The 19,026-nt window shown below is 36.5% G+C and overlaps 1 protein-coding gene across 1 annotated transcript in view; it reads left to right on the top strand.

Annotated features, from left to right (window-relative positions):
* The window catches only part of si:ch211-196i2.1 (collagen alpha-1(I) chain), a 34,698-nt gene that overhangs the window by 6,053 nt on the left and 9,619 nt on the right, over positions 1-19,026 (top strand). The window contains exons 3-42 of the mRNA XM_060891575.1: positions 525-569; positions 1,516-1,635; positions 2,618-2,656; positions 2,972-3,025; positions 3,138-3,191; positions 5,204-5,311; positions 5,391-5,444; positions 5,558-5,611; positions 5,831-5,875; positions 5,964-6,017; positions 6,191-6,235; positions 6,906-6,959; positions 7,075-7,119; positions 7,211-7,264; positions 8,513-8,557; positions 8,758-8,811; positions 10,262-10,306; positions 10,538-10,591; positions 10,704-10,811; positions 11,054-11,107; positions 11,694-11,747; positions 11,881-11,925; positions 12,284-12,337; positions 12,958-13,002; positions 13,416-13,469; positions 13,987-14,040; positions 14,126-14,179; positions 14,840-14,893; positions 14,973-15,026; positions 15,117-15,161; positions 15,316-15,360; positions 16,717-16,824; positions 16,978-17,031; positions 17,102-17,155; positions 17,244-17,297; positions 17,396-17,503; positions 17,604-17,657; positions 17,757-17,864; positions 17,963-18,016; positions 18,127-18,180. Coding sequence (XP_060747558.1) covers positions 525-569; positions 1,516-1,635; positions 2,618-2,656; positions 2,972-3,025; positions 3,138-3,191; positions 5,204-5,311; positions 5,391-5,444; positions 5,558-5,611; positions 5,831-5,875; positions 5,964-6,017; positions 6,191-6,235; positions 6,906-6,959; positions 7,075-7,119; positions 7,211-7,264; positions 8,513-8,557; positions 8,758-8,811; positions 10,262-10,306; positions 10,538-10,591; positions 10,704-10,811; positions 11,054-11,107; positions 11,694-11,747; positions 11,881-11,925; positions 12,284-12,337; positions 12,958-13,002; positions 13,416-13,469; positions 13,987-14,040; positions 14,126-14,179; positions 14,840-14,893; positions 14,973-15,026; positions 15,117-15,161; positions 15,316-15,360; positions 16,717-16,824; positions 16,978-17,031; positions 17,102-17,155; positions 17,244-17,297; positions 17,396-17,503; positions 17,604-17,657; positions 17,757-17,864; positions 17,963-18,016; positions 18,127-18,180 — 2,391 coding nt within the window. The remainder of the gene's footprint in view (positions 1-524; positions 570-1,515; positions 1,636-2,617; positions 2,657-2,971; positions 3,026-3,137; positions 3,192-5,203; positions 5,312-5,390; positions 5,445-5,557; positions 5,612-5,830; positions 5,876-5,963; positions 6,018-6,190; positions 6,236-6,905; positions 6,960-7,074; positions 7,120-7,210; positions 7,265-8,512; positions 8,558-8,757; positions 8,812-10,261; positions 10,307-10,537; positions 10,592-10,703; positions 10,812-11,053; positions 11,108-11,693; positions 11,748-11,880; positions 11,926-12,283; positions 12,338-12,957; positions 13,003-13,415; positions 13,470-13,986; positions 14,041-14,125; positions 14,180-14,839; positions 14,894-14,972; positions 15,027-15,116; positions 15,162-15,315; positions 15,361-16,716; positions 16,825-16,977; positions 17,032-17,101; positions 17,156-17,243; positions 17,298-17,395; positions 17,504-17,603; positions 17,658-17,756; positions 17,865-17,962; positions 18,017-18,126; positions 18,181-19,026) is intronic.

The raw sequence follows: 19,026 nt of genomic DNA on the forward strand, positions 1-19,026 counted from the left end.
TGACTAGCCTCCGGGATTTGCCACATGCAAACACCATTCACATTTTCTTCAGGAAATGTATGTTCTAGTTTAGTAATACAATTCTAATTGCTGGCAAATTAAAATAAAAATAAAGCACTTCCTGTTGTTGATTATTTTCCTAAAATCACAACCAGTTATTCTTAAATTTCTCACCTGCTAATCAGATTGTGTTTTAGTCACATTATTTCTCTCAACATTGGTTAGTGGGTCTTTTTTGAAGTAAAGCAGTCCCAATTGTTTGCCTTCCAAAGATTTGCGATGCACCTTCTTTTAAATGCGTCTGGCTGAGAGAAACTTTGCAAGGATCCTCTATTACTGTGTCCTAATAAGCTTTTCAAGGTTTTTCTGATTTTCTTAAAGTTTCTCTAAACTTTGAGGAATTTTACTGCTTTAGCTTTAGTGTTTCCACATGAAACCTGATTTGAATAAATGTTCCGATGTAACGTATTGCTTATAATTAGCGAATTTGTGAATATGCAAGTAATGTTGTTCATTTACCTTAGGGTTGTCCAGGCAGTGTGGGCTATCCTGGGTTCAAAGGTGAAAAGGTGAGTGCCAGACTTCTCTCTTATATCTGTTTAATTTGTTAAAAAGGTCTAGAGGGGTTGTTACACACAGAGCAGCTCTCTTTCGCCTGAGTCTCTGTGCTGTCTTTTTGAATTAAGACTCAGAGAAAAGTCCCTGGGGATATAGCTTCTTCATCGCAGAAGTTCACTTAAAAGTTCATGGGCTTTTGTTCTGACCTTTTGTGACCTTTATGGATGCTTAGGAACTGCTCTGGTCTGGTCTGTGTTCATGCCAGATACCCAAATCCCAGCAGGACAAGGCTGCAGAGAAAATACATCAGTCAGTTACATTTATATTTACATTTACAGCATTTGGCAGACGCCCTTATCGACGTACATAAGTGCTTAAATCTCCATCGTTGGATACATTAATACTGGTTCATTTGGTTGCATACTTAAGATACCATGAGTTTAAAACATTATTCAAAGTTACAATGAAAAAGTTTCAAAGTTTTTTTTTATTTTATTTTTTTTATAAATGCAAAAGATAAAGAAAGAAGTGCTAGTTGAAGTGTTTCCTGAATAAGTAGGTCTTCAACCGCCGTTTGAAAATAGCCAGTGACTCAGCTGTCCGGACCCCTAGGGGAAGTTCATTCCACCACCTTGGTGCCAGAACAGAAAAGAGTCTTGTAGTAATGTAAACTTGCAGTACACTGCATTGTCATTCCATGCATTGTAGAGTTATTGTGTCTTTATAAATGTCTCAGAAATGATTAGTATAGTAGAATCATATCCCAGAAACTCATGGGCAGGTATTCAGTATAATACACAATGTGTGTGTGTGTGTGTGTGTGTGTGTGTGTAAATCTTTACTGTATGTGACGATAGTGGTGTTTAAGTAGGTTGATTGATTCATTTGTTTTTTACTAATTGTAAATTCACAAGAGTTACTAAATCTCACATTCAACCCTTTGATGTTCCTGTCTAGGGAAGTGTCGGACCAGAGGGTCGTCCTGGTCGGGTTGGTAACCCAGGTCCCCAAGGACCACCAGGACCTCCCACTTTATATCTATGGAAGAACACAGCAGAGGAGTGGGCTTACTTCCAGGTAACCATTCATTCACACTCCTGCATTTGCTATTCCTCCTCAGGCAACTTAAGAGCCAAAACAATTCTGTAGCAAGGATTTGATCCACTACAGTTTATAGGTTAAAAAAAGGAAACTATTAAAGAACAACAGCAAAAAAAATAATATATCAGTACCCCACAACAAGCAATGAAATAAGATGAGACATTAAGACGAATATAGTTATTAGATTCTCTTCCATTTTTCCATATCAAAAACTATAAATGGGAATTAATTACAGCTAGGAACAGCTAATATAGAGCAGAATACATGGCTGTGGATTGGTCTGAGGAATCATTTAAAGCAATTTATGGCAATTATTGCTTTACGTAGCTTGTTGTTCACATGCATTCAGTTGAGTCACTCGTTCCTTGTCATTATTGCAGAAATTGTGACTTCATATCGAGTCCAAAGATAGAAATGAATAATCAACAGTTATTACTTTGCTGCTTGTTAGTATAGAGTTGGAGGGTGAATCCAGTTTCCTTAAAGTTTGTTGGGAAATCTTTGAATCTTTGTAGACTCAAGACCCTATTCTTTTATACAAAGTTCTACATCTCTTGGAAAAAGAAAAGGTCAGAGGTCATTCTCACAACCCATATGCATAGACTATCCTGTCACTGTCTAATGAAGCATAAAATCCCATCAGTATGCCTTTCCCTTTCCTGCCAGTCTCGCTTTCTGGTGGATTTCATCATATCTGAAAACTGAATCTGGTACTTTATGAGCCATGCAAAATGTAGCATGTTTTATAGATTTCATACTGCTTTTATGTTCTTCTTCAGGGCCTGTAAAGGAAATACATCATAATAATGACAACCAGAGTAGCACAAGTAGAAGTGAGATAGTCAATAGATAGTAGTCCAGCTTGAAGTTTGGAAATTTTGCTCATGTGCAGAAATAATTTTGGAATATTTCTAAAAACGATTTATTTATACAATTTATTTGCTTCCTCTTTTTCCAGCAAACATCATTCTTTCAGCTGTTGTATGCAGGTTGGCCTGTAAGTATGCAGTACGGGGTTACAGTTTAGCACTGACTCGCATATCACAAACAATTCTAAATGGTTTCTACTGTACCTACACAATCAATTTCATGAGTCATAAATTGTAGATGCATTATATATAGCATTCACTTAACTTAAACACTGTCACCCCTACGAAATATAAGTGACATTCTTAGCTAGGATTTTCTACAGTAGTGTTGCTTATAAGATGTGGTGTCTTACTGGTGGCACGAAGAGATTCCATTTGAATATTGGCTCATATGACTGGAATGTACGCTCTCTCTGATTGGTGTCTTCTTTGTGAGCCTGTAGAGAGAGCTGGGGTTACCTGGGCCACAGGGAGAATTGGGAAAACCAGGCCCACAGGTGAGATGCTGACTCAGTATTATTTCTAATAGACTACACTATTTGTAAGGGTTGATGGATTTATATTGATTCATCCGTTCCTCTTTTCATGTTCCTCTGTTCATCTTTTCAGGGACCACCGGGTGAACCTGGAGAAAGAGGACCGTCAGGCCGTACGGGAGATATGGTAATCCCCTGAGCTGTGCACATATGACACATACAGTAATCTCATTTCACAGCTTGGATGAGAAATCAGAAAATATATGAAAAAGACACATAGATAAATAGAAGCCAAGGTCTGACAACGTTATCAGCTCAACAGCTTAAAAGCTTCAAGTCACTTCAAGTTTGCTGACACAGGAAAATCTTCAGGAGACAGACCGTGTGCTTTTTCTTGTGCGGTTGCTAGGTAACATCACAAGCTGCATGTTTTTTTCATCTTATTACCTTCCAGAGAGAGAGGGGAAAAGGAAAGAGGTTGGTGAGGAAATTACTTCATAGAAGTGATAACAGAAACAAACCTGATTCACTGACTTTCTACAACATCTGGTTTTCCATGAGGAAGTCTTTAGGACAGAACTTTAAGACTTATAAGGGTTAAAATTCATAATTGTGTCCTTGGTTATCCTTTCCAGCCAGGTCTTCATAATTATACAATATTTCAAAAAGCTGTGTTTCTGTCCGTTTGAAAAAATAAAACCTAGACACTCTAACCCTCATTACTTCAAGCTTTAACCACATAAAACATAAAGTGTGGTGTCTGAGAGCACCATTATGGTTTTTGAAGGATTGTGACAGTGACGTGTTATGTTTGTGTCTGCACAATGGGCTAGATTGCCCACTTAATGAAACACAGTACCAGCAAAACAGAAGGAAGGCATTAACTTTCTGATGTGGTGCTATTGTCGTTGAGTCCTCAGAGGTAATTGACAAAACTAAGCTATTTATTGTGCATAGTAAATACTGTGAGGAAGGGTTTAGCCATGTTAACTTGTTTATATCAGTCGACTTTAGTACAGGCTCTACACTTCCTCACTGCTGTTGTGTGTGTTTATCAGTTTTCAGTCTGAGAGTAATTATACTAATTAATAATAATACGCTCGAGAGTTAGTCTGTGTGTGTATGTGAGCATGATCCAGTTCCTACAGCTGAAAGCACAAAATGTAGAGAAATCCATCAAGTCTTACACAAACCGCACACAAACACAGCCATATACAGTAAGTGTTTCTCCTCACACAAGGACCGAGAAATTAATCTTGTCTCCTGATGTGTAAATGTTGCATATGCTGAAAATGAGCCACATTTTCCACATACACATGCGGATTTAAACTAGATGTAGAAATGTGTGAACCATAATGCATCGACCGTATATTCGCACTGTTGTGCACAATGTGGCAACAATTAACGACGAATACTTTTGTGATGGATGAAGTACTCTATAATTAGTAAATTGATACTAAAGTATTATAATAATTATCAATAATAACATGTAAAATCTCCTCTTGGATTCAGCTGTGGAGTATAAAAACTGTCAGAGCAATGGTTGTGTTGGCTCCTTTCATAATTACGATAACAATTGGATTATGAGCTATTTTCTTTCTATAAGAGGAAAACTCTTAGTTTTTTTATTCAGCATCTGAACTGGAGCCAGCATTTAAGAAATCACCAATGATAAGGATTATGGCACAAAAAAATGATCTTTTAAGGATTACAGTCGTATTTATAATTATATTTGTTTATACCTTTTGTAGCACCTGAATCTTTAATGCTTATTCAATTCTTTAATTTCTCTAATTAAAGTCTACAATTTTGTATTTAATGCTGTTATGTAGTAAATTTGACTTTTTTTATCGCAGTGAAAAATGCGATATGAACTGAAATAATCTATCAGACCACAAAATGATATGCACACGTGTGTGTTTTTAACTCCATGAGCAGCAGGTCAAGAAGTTATTTTGGCTGACTTGAGATGTCTCTTTTTTAGCATTTTCAAGTGATAGTGAATATCAATGATAAGAGTACAAATTATTTGAGGTTTTTTTCCCAATGGGATGGCGGACGCCGTCATCTCCACCATTATATGAAGTGTGTTCATCTTTATCATTTTGCTTTTATGATTTAATATAACGTTTTTTGCAAGTTCTGTGATTTTAGATGTTAGAAAGTAATTTTTGTGTGTGTGTTTTTGCTACACTACAGGGTGACCCTGGCCTCCCAGGTGTGCCTGGCTTACCAGGGGTTCCTGGGAAAGATGGAGAAAATGGCATGAAAGGACAGCAGGGGACGCCTGGAATGCCTGGCCCAAAGGTAGAGTAATGCGGTGCTAACTTCTAATCAACATTAACATGTCGCTGACTCTCTTTTATGTTTTTTTTTTTATCTTCAGGGCCCTCTTGGCTATAAAGGAGAATTTGGTTTACCTGGTGAAAAAGGAGATGAGGTAAGATGAGCTAAAAAAAAAAAAAAATAAAAAAAAGAAAAGATGTGCTTATTGTTTTGGCTCTAACCAAATTCTGCTCACTTAAAAACAAAGCTTTGCTATTGTGTGTCTAGGGACCTATTGGAGCAGAGGGTCGCAGTGGAGATGTAGGGGAACCTGGAGAGAAAGTAAGGTGTATTCTGAATAAACTATTTTATGAAGTTCTGAATAAGGTAACAACTACTCATTCATTCGGAGTGGGAGAGTTAAAAGTTTGGAGTTGTTGCCATCTAGTGGCTGAATGACTTATATATTTCTTTTCACTGAATAGTGCGATGCAGTATTAGCACTTTATTTAATAAGTACTATTCATTTGCTGTTATATCACACACTTGTGTCTCATTTAGGGATATAAAGGACTGCTCGGACCACCTGGTCCTATCGGCTCTCGAGTAAGACTTCAATATCACTGTGTTACTCACTAATGTCTTTATGGCAACATAATACATGCTATAAGAGTAACATTTCCTTGAATTGCAGGGGCCACAGGGGATTAGGGGGATTGAGGGCCTTGAGGGCCCTCCAGGGACAGATGTAAGTAAAGCTAAACATTTTAATATGACACAGACTAGCTCCATGGATTAAAGCTTTCACCACCACATCAGACTTCCTGAGTTTTAGCTTTAATCCTTGTGGATAGGTTTACAAAGTACAGCATGATGCTGTCTACATTTCAGTAAACATTCTATCTTTTATCTCTTTTACAGGGGGACGATGGCTTCGACGGTCCACCAGGTTCATCAGGTCCACAAGTAAGAAATCTATCCAATTAATAAATAGTATTTACAATTCTGTTGTAGTGACTTCTCACTGAATCATTTTTAGACATTATTCACATTTGATTTTAATTCAGCAAACATTGTATTCGCTCTCAGGGCCGGGCGTATTGTTCCTGGTTTAATTAGGATGCTGTGTTTGAAAATCCTAGCACCTCATGTACCCCGAACGCTCAGACTTATGCTTATCACCTTCATACATATGCATTTGAGAAAGGATTGAACAAAAGCATGTTCAGCACAGTGACAGGGTGGAGAAATTAAAGTGCAGATGATTACATATTCTGTTTGATCTACTAAAGCAATTCCGTGACTGCTTTTGCATAGATTTTTTTTTTTCCGTGATCCATTATCTGGTGAAAATTAGCAGCATGCATGTCACTCAGAGCAGTATCACTAAGTCGGCCAGGTGTGGGGATTATTAAAATAGGAACGCATTAGAAATGCCACCTCAGCCTGCTTAAAGTAAGCTGCTTCTTTAGCTTGTCCATTATGATCATGGTTTTAGAGAAGAGTGGAAAACATTGGTGCAGTTCATTTATTCTTAACAAAACAGCGTAATGAAAACATAAACAAATTACACCCTGTTCACACATAACAAGTGTTTTTCTCACTGTCGCATTGTCTCACTGAAATATTTGTGTAGGGCCCTCCAGGTATCACAGGGTTTGTAGGTGCTCAGGGCATAAATGGCTCAAGGGTGAGTCTTCTTATGATTTTATAAAACTCTTCTGATTCATCCTGTTCTGCAAGACTTCAAGTACACAGCTGTTCCTATAGTGTCTGACTGTGGCATTCCCTGATCTGCTTTACAGGGGGATCCTGGGCCTGCAGGAAGCACTGGTCCCCCAGGGCTCCAGGTATGCCATTACCATCACAACCCTTCACATTTGAAAGAAACCTTCGCTTTTTGAAGTTGGATATCTATATAATCTATTCTTCTTTTGACAGGGTGCCCAAGGACTGGAGGGACAGATAGGGCCTCCAGGGCCACGGGGCCCACAGGTGAGAACCTGCTTTTTATTCTAACATCAGAGTCAGAAGAACTTTAAAGTCAGTTAAAGAAGTTAAAAGACTTGAGATCATGTTACACATCACACGATAATATTAAGTGTTAATCTGTGACAATCATCTGTAGTTATTATGATTAAAGCTGTTTAACCTATTTATCTAGAACAAAACATGTAAGATATCATCATTTAAAGTTTATTAGCTCATTATACAGTATGCCTGATTATGGACGGTTGATGCTCTTAGGTGTGTACTCAGAAAAGAAAAGGAAAACTTATTAACCTTAATCTTTATTCTTGTAATGTTGCTGGTGTGGTGCGCTGCATTTGAAGACAAGCATTTTCCTTGTTAAACAATATTAGGCAAGCCTACGTTTAGCTACCTACCTAAGCACATAAATGACATAATGTTTGAGATAAATACTGCCACTATGTTATTATACATAAATGCAATCCAGCCACAGTACACCAAGTTAATAGTTGCTCTGTTGTCAATTGCAAAGTAGCCACAGATTCAAACACTAATGAAACACCCACGTTTATTGCCATGTAGTCTATAAAATAGCACCTGATAGCACATTCTATTTCTTTGCATGAGAAACTACAAGTAGAGTTATATTTTGGAACTGAGCATAAAGACTAAGCATGAGATGAAAAAGTTACAGAAGTGACAAAATCAATAACTGGATGTTGACAAATGTCAAGATTACAATACTGTAATATATCTGTGTGCATGCATACTGTATTGTGCTTTCATTATTTTGTTTTGAGTTTTAGAATGTAAATTGTTTAGGATCATTTGGTCTAATCAGGTTAACAGACAAGCTTTTAAGAGAAAGAGACACGATTTTATTGTCATAATAAATATGCCTTATAATATTCAGTTCACAAGATAAGTATTGAAGACTTGAGATAAGCAGTGTCCTCTGTGGGCAGCAAAAAACTAAATCAGTTTCATAGTTAAACTGCCTGAGTGCACTACAGCTTTACTGTAAAACTGACTGAATTTAATACAGTTGCTGGTACTTACTTACAAAGAGCACAAAAAAGCAAATTTTGCTTGCATTTTTTTTTTTTTTGTGGCATTTATGGCGATGAGTATAATGTATTTAAAACATATCTACAACTGTTACTGAGGGCCAGAGTCCAGTTATGTGGTGGCACAGCAAAATAAAGAAAAACAAGTCTGAGCTTTTATAAATCCACACATATACAGACGATGTGTGTTTGTATATTTTCACAGGGTCAACCTGGCAGAGAAGGCATACCTGGCCCAAAAGGAGATCCTGTAAATATATTCGTCCTTTTTTCAAAGAAATATCATTTTGTATATTGTTTAACTTAAAGGATGTGGCAGGAAACATGAAATCAATTTGTCCATCAATATGCAGTATGCTGATATTTTCTCAGATGATTCTATTTTTATTTTTTTTTTATTTTTATTTTTTTTATAGTGGTATAGATTTAGACTGAATTTCTGTCTTTTAGGGACTTATTGGGCCAACAGGACTTCGGGGAGAAACAGGATTTGAGGGCCCCATGGTAAGTGGTACAATATGTCTAATTCACTTTCATGTTTTCAATCGAACACTCCCGAGCAAACACTGCAAACCTCTTACGTTATCATTCTCAGATTTAATGTATTATCTGGATTTCCCTTTCACTTTAAATCCCACTTTAGGTCATCGGTATGCCGGTGCTGTGATTTTTGTTTGAACATTAGAGGATATAACTAGAATACACATCCTTAAGTGATTTCCCAGCAGATGGCCACATTGTTACATATGAAAGGGTATCCAGTGAAACTGTAAAACATGACGTGACAATTTCCCCATGTGCTTTATATCCAACTTTGATAGATTCCATTTGTATCAGTTATGTGATTTCGAGTGCCAGAGCAGCTGTCATACATTATTCTATTATCAGTTTTAGATCTAAATCAAATAAAATCATCTCTACTACAAATGTTTTTTTGAAGCCACACAAACAGCGCGTGTTTAATGCCAACCGAATACCGACGAGAGGTTCTGTACATACAGCTCATTCGATTATAGCCAGACATCTATTATTTTGTTAGTATTTGTTTCTACTTGTAATAATTAAAACCTTTAGAAACAGTCTCGCTGTTTAACCGGCACATTTAATGAGCATGGTTAGGTATATTGTTGTTAGCTTGCCTTTGGGAAATTGCAGTTTTAAATGATGCTCAGTAGTTTGCGGTCACACATGCAGTATGATTTTCACATGCAGATTACTTTTAGTGTCCTTGTAACTAATTTGTTAAAAAATAAAGGTTAAAACCAAGAGCTTTAAACCAGAGAAAACTTTTTTTTTTTGCTCAGACCGAACATTTAATTGAATGCTTTTATCTCTGCAAAGAATTAGCATGGGTTTTATATAGGAAAATACCATAGTCTCATAGTCATGGTCCCTACTGAAGGTTAGAGACCATGCAGCCAGTATCATCTGGGGAATATCCATGAGCAAAAAACTGAGAGAAAGGGCGGGCGATAAAAAGTTCACAAACAAGGTTCAGCCTTAACCAGACAAATGCATTGTAGGACTTTGTAATGAACAACACAAACAGACTACCAGAAAAAACAAACAAACAAACTATCTAACTAAATAAGTCCTAACAGCAAACAGGCTGAAACAATGTGCAACAAACCAGTGACAGTTCATGGTGGAGGCAGGACCAAAACCAAATCAAAGACACATGTCAAACCTGCTACTTTAAAAGCTGTACTTTCTCATTATTGCAGATATTGATCTGGATTTTGATTATTTCTCTCTACATTTTTCAGATTTTTTTAAAAAATTTTTTTACACACACTGATTTTCATTTTCCTAAGCAGGTTTTTCTTATCTGAAAGTTCTATTTGGGATTAATATACGTTCAAAGTCATAAAACATGCACTTCATCTGTAACGTAATGCAGCTGAGCATCTGCATTTCATATAATCAAGCATTGTCTCATTTCATTTTGAATCAGGGTGCATTAGGAGCTCAAGGTTCTAAAGGATTTGTAGGTGTTAGTGTAAGTGCATCTTTATTTATACTCCTTTTTTTCCTCTTAAAGATTATTAAATCAACATTATCAACATCATGCTTTTTCAAACATTTTGCCATTCTATTGTCTGTGTGTGCATGTATACTAATTGCAACTTTCCCTTTTTTTTGCACTAAGAATAAAAATGCTTTTTTTTTGTTTATTACTTGAATTATATAAGAAGATATCATGTTTACATATTTCTATTATGCTGAGCAGGGTAAAAGGGGACCTGAGGGAGACAAAGGAGAAGCCGGACCAAAGGGTGACAAAGTAGGTACTACTTCAGAAAGATATATATATATGTGTGTGTGTGTGTGTGTGTGTATAGTAATTGTATAGGATATGGTTACAAATTTATGTGTTTTCCTTTTCACTAAACCAGGGTATTAAAGGAGACCCAGGGCTACAGGGTCAACAGGGTGAACAGGGACCCACTGGTTTTACAGGTTTTTCAGGGGTCAAAGGTCTGCCTGGGCCAAGGGGAATACAGGTACTGTACATGTATTTTTTTTTTATCTAAAACATATATATATATATATATATATATATATATATATATATATATATATATATATATATATATATATATATATATATATATTTAGAATGATTTATTATTCATATCGTACTACATTATTTTTCAGCATTATTTTTAATAATTTCCTTATAATATCACTACTGCATCTGTTTCCTCACGTCATTTGAACTCTGTGCTATTTGTTTTTCTTTTAGGGAGAAGATGGAGACATGGGTCCACAAGGCAAATCAGGAAAGGAGGGGATAAAGGTCAGATGTCTACAATGCTATTCTAATTTCCCACATTGCTTTTCTGTGTTTTGTTGTATTCTCGTTCAGCACTGCAACTATGAGTCTAATATCTTATCAGCTTGTCAGTAATCTCACCTCAAATGGTTTGCATTATTCCATGGCCAAATGCATATATACTTCTTTCAAATGACATCAGTTTTGTCAACCACACATTTTCCCTCTTATCAGATCAGGTGCTTTGTTTTCATGCCACCTGGTTAAAACTGGCATTTTGATATGTTGGTTGGATGCAAGCCAAAATCCCAAGACCCATTTTAGTACAAATAAATAAAACAGAATGTTACTGACCTTAAACTAAAAGCTAAAAAAAACCCCAGAAACTTTCACTCACCCTTTAAAGTCTTCTTTCTACTATTCTCTTGTGAAGTCACTAAGCCTGTTTCCTCTCTGTGTTTATACAGTATGTCAGTTATATGGTAATGGGTGAAGGAAAAACAGTAAATAGTTCCTTGTGTAGCAACTTCAGATTAAATGTACTATTGACTTTTTTTAATTGGTTTTTAAAACGGATTTTCTAATTGTTTCATTTGATTTTGTCATAAAGGGCAACAGGGGATCAGAGGGCTGTCAGGGAAAGCCAGGACCAAGGGGACCAATGGTATTACAGCACTACTTTTAAACCTGTTCTAAGCATCTCAGCAATTAGATTAGATAATTAGCATAAAGATATATTATGTGCTGGTTTACAGTTCACTGAGTGATAATTCAGTGTATGTCTGATGCTACTTCAGGGTCGTACAGGGCAAAGAGGTCATGCTGGAATGCCTGGACCTCCGGTAAGATTATATTTTTAAGACAATAAGACAATAACTACGGAAGTCCTAAGAGGCCATGCATTATTCAAATTTTTTCTTTTTTGTTTTGTCCTGATAACTTAATTTCAGATCATGAGAAAATTAAGTTGTTGTCGCGACAAAACAAATTTCTGTCGAGATAACGAGAAAAACCAAGCAGTTAACACGACAAAAAAGAAAGAAAGAAAGAAAGAAAGAAAGAAAGAAAGAAAGAAAGAAGAAAAAAAATGAAAGAAAAAAAAATCTAATAATCCATGGCCTTTTAAGGACTAACATAAACAACAGACCCTAAAGTGCAAAATTTCAGTATGTCTTATTTGGTTTTCTTTCAATATTTTAGGGATTTCCAGGTCTTCAAGGAGGATTCGGGGCTGAAGGAAAGCCTGGTACACAGGTTCCCATTCTATATTTTCATACCATGATTACTGCTTTACTGATTATTTCCCTATGTACATGGAGAGAAGGGTGGGAGCAGGCGGCTGTCGTGTCTATAAAGTTTCTACAAGGCTTGAAGTTTGAACAATTCTCAAGTGAACATTTAACATAACATTATTAACATGATTTTTGCAATTTCTGCTTTTTGAACCATGTGCTGCATGGTGATATTTTATACTGTCCCTCCAAGAAAACCTGGGCTTTTGTGAGAATCAGCCAGATAATATGTCATGATAAAATGTTTGTGGTCTATAAACACATTAAACAAATCTATGGATTGTAATTTGAGTCTAATTAGTTGTATACCCAATAAAATATTTCACGATGCTTAATTTAATAAATACATCCATGAATATTCAGATAGTATACTGAACGTATAAGTATGTAAAATAATAATAATATTTCAAAGCTTCTAAGATTTTTGTTAATATTGATATTGCAGATTTCTGTATATTAATGTTCAATTTCTGAAACTCCAATGTTTCATCAAAACTCCTGTTATACACTAGTGGAGTCTGAATATATTTTTCTTAATGCAGTTTAGTAATGACGTTCTTTAATATTTTTTCTGTATTTCAGGGACCCCAAGGTGCTACAGGTAACCCAGGGGAAAAAGGACTAATGGTGAATACAATTCTTTCAAAATAAAAAGCCTCAGATTTCGATCTAAAAGATGTTTCCTTCCTTTTATATGTACTATACTGTATGTGTTTTCTTTATTCCTCAGCCATTGCAATAGTGCTCTAAATGTATATGATAGCACATTGGTGCTGAAAAAGGTTCTTGGTAAACTTGTCATGTTTTATAGTGGATATGATAGGACTGTTATCATAAAAAAGCTTCTCCCAACACACTTTTGAGTGATTTTTCTGAGAAGAAATGGGCTCTTGTTCAATGTTGAATATTATTCTTTAGACATAAATGTTGGAGTAAAATATGGGGTGCTGAAAATGTAACGGTGACTATAATCAGCTGAAAAATAAACACATAGATTTGTAGTAATATGTCTTTTCTTTTTTTCCTGCTTGTTCCTCCAGGGCTTGCATGGCAGTGCTGGAGAGCCTGGTATGGACGGTCCAACTGGATATCCTGTGAGCTTCCTTTTATCTTACAACCATTCTTTTTAGAGGGAATGAACTAGTGCAGGTAGTCCTTCTTATTTAGTCTCTGATGTGATAAGAATATAAATAAACTCAGCTAATTGGCATGAGAAGTTCATTTGTTTGCAAGCAGTTTTGGCTGAAAGCTGATTTACACAGAAGCTGGTTTATATTTGGGCTAACGCTGTGTAAACACACCCACTCATAGATAATAAAACATTTAAAAAAAAAAAAAAGAAAATAAAAATAAGGATTAATAAGAGGAATTAATAAGAATGAATAACAATGTAAAATGCAGTAAACAAAAATGATGGAAAAAACCTACACTGAAAAGTAAAAAACTTAATTGCTTTGTCTTTACGTGACCTTCTGGGCTTTTGTTGCGGAAGTGAGCTTTGTAGTTGAAATGTGCTTCTTGAGAGGACAGATCAATAAAGAATAATAACAAATTTACAATGGTAATATAATCACAGTTGTACATATCTACCCCATATTTCTCCATTTTCAGGGTCCATCTGGACAAGAAGGACCCCGGGGCAGTCCAGGTCCACCAGGAGAGAGGGTAATTGTGTTCCGTTCATTTGCTTGTTTTAGTCTTTTACGTTAGGTGAGTACTAGTGTGTAATTTACCTTTGTTATTTCCTCAGGGTTTCTCAGGAAAGCCAGGAGCAGTGGGGCCTCAGGGCCCTGTTGGCATGTATGTAAGTGATGCTTCTGCAGGGGTCTCCAGAAAGTGGGGCTTTCCAATTAACAATGTTTGTATGTAAGACAAAGCAATGTGAGAATTGTAGCCTGCAGCATTTTCTTGTTTCCCAGGTTTAAAGGTATATATGGTAATGTTAGTGGTAGGTTTAGCATAAAGCTCCAAAGATCTATAATATTTTATTTATACAGAGGTGGTGATTGTGAATTGATGATTTGAAAGCCCTGGCCAATTTAAGCAAGCCAAGCAAATTCAGCATAAAACCCTTGGAAAACAATATAATCCATTTGTCCAGTCCCTGTAACTAAACTTCATTGCAGGCATTGTTTTACAGTTTACACTGAACATGAATTATTCATTGTTTATTTTTTTTGGTTATACATCTTCCTGCAACTTTTGCTCCTTGTGTGCTAAACAGATGGAGTTATTGTGTGTGAATATCTTAACTAGCACCATAACTATTATGTGACAGAATAGTACAGCACTATAGGTACAGATGCAGGTACAAAATGCTACAGTATTTACAACGTTTGTATATGACTGTTTTTGGACACAGGAGGCCCACCTGTACCTAATACACAGTAAAGTGCATTTAGACTGTCTGCTTATATCAGTGTCCTTAAGACAGCTGTCTTACAGTGTTTTTCTGCACTTCAAGGGTTTTACAGGAAGCACAGGCACACGAGGAAGACCAGGAAGCATGGGAGAACAGGTTACTACAATATTATATGCATAATATTGTTATATTATATTCATACAAAGACTTTGTGATCAAACTATTTTCCTGATAGGGAGAACCAGGTGTGAAAGGACCACCAGGACCCAGTGGAAAGCCTGGACCTGCAGTAAGTGTTATAAAATGTATGCATGTATGTATGTATGTATGTATATCATGCACATACCAACCTATAGACGCATTTTGTTTTTGTCTCAAGGGACTAACCGGTCCACCTGGAGTGAGAGGTCCTCAAGGACCACAAGTGAGTTTCCACATAACCTAATCAGCATTTTAGAATACAGTGTGATTTAATGCTTATATTGCAGATGAGGAACTGCTTATTTGTACTAAAAATGAGAATACAGTTATAGTTTTTTATTTGTTCTATATTCTAATTGCTCATTGCACCTCCTCAGGGCAGGCAAGGGGATCCTGGGCCTCAAGGAATAGACGGCGCACGTGTAAGTCATATTTTATGGAATAATTTTCATATCAAATCATATATAGATGGATTTTTCTTCATTGTACCCATAATTCTACATTACAAAACATACATGAAAGAAAATATAATCTTTATATTTTCAGAAAAAAAATAGTGTTCCTCTGACTTCAGTTTTCATAAACTCCTGAAATATAGCCTTTATTTCTCATTCATTTCATAAGGGTACTTGAAACTAGTAACAGCCTGTGTTTTTAACTAAGCAAGAGTGCAGCATAAAATGAATGCTAAGATGAACAAAATGGATAGTTAAATTTGCCTAAAACCCTTCATTTGTTGCTTTATTAAAGCAAGTGCTATATTTTTCATCCTCATGTTGATAAGATACATGTTTTATGTTAATGCATTAATAAATAATCACTGTTTCATTTGGGTATGTTTAGTGCACTGTCCATGGTGCTGAAGGAGTTGCTGATTAAAGTGCTGGTGTTTTGGTGCGTTGGGATGAGTGGTGGCACTGTATTAATTCCACGATTGAGTCTTGCGGACAATTTGTAACAGTTATGGTAAACATATATTACCAAATTGTAGTGCAAATGACCCCAAAATATGAGAACAGCAACACTTGAATTAGCAACTCCACAATAAGCCTCATTTAGCAAGATGGATAAAAACAAATATATTCTTTAATTTTCTTAATTTTCTTAAGAAGTCTGTTATTCATAACTAGCCAGTCTGGAAAATATTTATATCTTATAAGAGCCCTGAGTTTGTGTGAATTTATGAGAAACTCATTAATTTGAAATTCGATTGACAAAGTTGGTGAGTCACAATTATGTATTACATTGTCAAGATTATTTAATTCAGCTGTACACACAAATTTAATGAACATTTTAGGAAATTCAGTCTCATAAATTTCAGTCTCCTAAAATTTAGCAGTAGGTTGATTGTAGATCTTGTGAAAATATCACAATTAATCAACAAAGCAATGTAGGTATTCATATATTGAGACAGGTATATACTTGGGATGGGAAGCCAGTATATCACAGGGCACCATGCAAACACAATCACACACTCATTTACACATATGGGCAAATTATATATGCCAGGACACATATTGACATACTTGTCAGAACTGGGAAGAAAGTTACAGTACCTGTAGGAACCCATGCACAAAGGGAGAAAATGAGAAATTCCACATAGACAGCAGAGCTCACATTGTTCCCAAGCACAGGAGCCTTCCTGGGTTTGGTCTATGAGCATCACCACATTTCTTTACTAAGCAAACTAAATTAAAGCATGCTTTTCCCATATAATTGTGGGACTTAATATTCATAAAATTAGGTAATTATTGTATCCCTTGCTTTTTCATTTGCAGGGTCCTCCAGGGCTACAGGGAGTTGATGGGATGATGGGAAGACCAGGGCCTTATGGCAGTAAAGGAGTGCCAGGAGATCCAGGCCCAAGAGGGCCTCCAGGTATCTCAGTAAGTCTTGCACTTCTAAAACAATGGAAAATCTATATAAAATAAAAAAAAAAAAATAAAAAAAACTGAGCATCATGAGTGATGATGTGTGGCCATAATATATTAGTGTGTTTATTAGTGTACATCCTGAAAGTGTTACATCATTTTCCCCAGGGCTCTCAGGGTGAAAATGGGTTGCCTGGACCAGCTGGGGACAGGGGGGAGAAGGTGAGATTTTTTTAAATAATTTTTTGTTTTTGTTTGAATAACTTACATAAAAATGTGTTTGAACTACTAGGGAATAATGGGCCATCATGGTGATATGGGGCCGTCTGGACTCGAAGGTGAACAGGTCAGATTGTATGCTTTTATAACATTTACAAAATAATTGGGGATATAATTGCCACTTGAGTGTGATTATATACTTTTGATTTCCATAGGGTCCACCGGGTCTATTCGGACAGGAGGGACCGTTGGGGAGAAAAGGGGATCAGGTCAGGTGATAAATATTACTTTACAAATTAGATGAAACTTTTTTGCACTACAGAAATCTTGGAATTTTAGGTTCCTAATTGTTGCTTTTCATTTGTAGGGAGAACAAGGCCTCTGTGGTAACCTTGGTCCCCAGGGACAGAAAGGAGACAGGGGCCCACAGGGTACAAAAGGTCTGCAGGGTCTACCTGGACAGCTTGGAAAAGAGGTGAATGTTTTTTTTCCCTACACACCATAGCAGTGAGGTCTGTGGCACAGTAATATACTGTACAAGCTAAAGTTTGATGTCTGTAATTGTCTCAATCAAGGGAGATGTTGGTAAACTTGGAGATCCTGGCTATCCTGGGCCTGAAGGGGAAAAAGTGAGTTACATAAACTACATACTATGTGCCATCTTTTCTGTAAATTGCTTACATGCAATACATGTTAAGGCCTTTGGGATTTGGTGTTTTTTATTTCAGGGTGAAAGAGGCCCTCAGGGGATGACTGGTTTAGAAGGGCCCTGGGGCGCTGTAGGAGAAAGAGGAGCAAGGGGAACAAAAGGAGACAAGGGCAATGTTGGGCTTCTGGTAAGAGTAAATATACCATATATATGTGCTCCTTTTTGTATGCAGCAATGGGCTATTATGATTATAAGCAGATAACTCTGTCCACCACATATTTTCAGGCTGAGCCAGGTCTTATGGGTGAAGTTGGACCTGGTGGGTTGAAAGGACTTCCTGTGAGTATATTTTTTTTTAATTACATTTGCATAAATTAGGAATGCTTTGGCAGTTATACATAATTAACAATTTTGTTAAGCTGATCCTAACAAACTATTCTTTTAATAAGGGAGAAGCAGGACCACCAGGGCCAGTAGGAGCAAATGGACCACCAGGGGACAAGGTACCAGATTTGTTTAACAGTTTTGCATTTTGGCCTTGAACTCAGCTTTAACCAAATTATAGAGCTGTCAGTAATCTCTAAAGGACAATACAGTGATGATGTTTTTCCCATATCTCATAAAAATGCGCTGTTGCAGCTTTAAAGTGTACTAAATCAAGCACTTTCTGAAAAAGTATTGAGAGATGTAGGCACTTTTTGTACGTCCTTGGTGTGTATTTTTTACCTGGGAGAATGTATGCAGTGAACCTTAAACATATTGTGCGAACATAATTGTACCTCAATGACAAGGGTGCATTTCTATTAACAGAACTTTAAATAATGAAGCACCTCATGAACCTGCCTTGTAAGTCAGTCTGTGAGTGACTCAATCAGTTAGTCTCTCAGTCTGTGAGTCTGTTAATCAGGCCCTCAGTCAGTGACTCATTCAGTCACTCTGTGAATTATTCAGTCTCTATCATTTAGACAGACAGTCACTCAGTCAGATAGAGTCACTTACTCACTCACTTATTTGGGCTATGACTCATTCACCTTATCACACATATCACAGTTACGCATTCAGTCAGTCAACCTGTCAGATAACCAGTCTGTCAAACACTCATTTATTTTATCAGCCACCTACTCATTCATTCATTCACTGACACAGACAATCAGTTACTTTCTCATTTATTTCCTATGTCAGTTGGTTAATCAGTCAGTTGCAGTCACTTTCCATGCATGCAATGTGACCACTAGTAAATTATCTGATGAGACCTTCCCTATAGAGGCCATTTCATATAACCTGGACTACTTAAATTCTGTTTTCATCCATTAAAAAAAAAATAGTGAAGCACCAATGTTGGTGACATA

The sequence above is a fragment of the Tachysurus vachellii genome, chromosome 17 (genome assembly GCF_030014155.1).
Source record: "Tachysurus vachellii isolate PV-2020 chromosome 17, HZAU_Pvac_v1, whole genome shotgun sequence".
In the NCBI taxonomy this organism is placed as follows: Eukaryota; Metazoa; Chordata; class Actinopteri; order Siluriformes; family Bagridae; genus Tachysurus; species Tachysurus vachellii.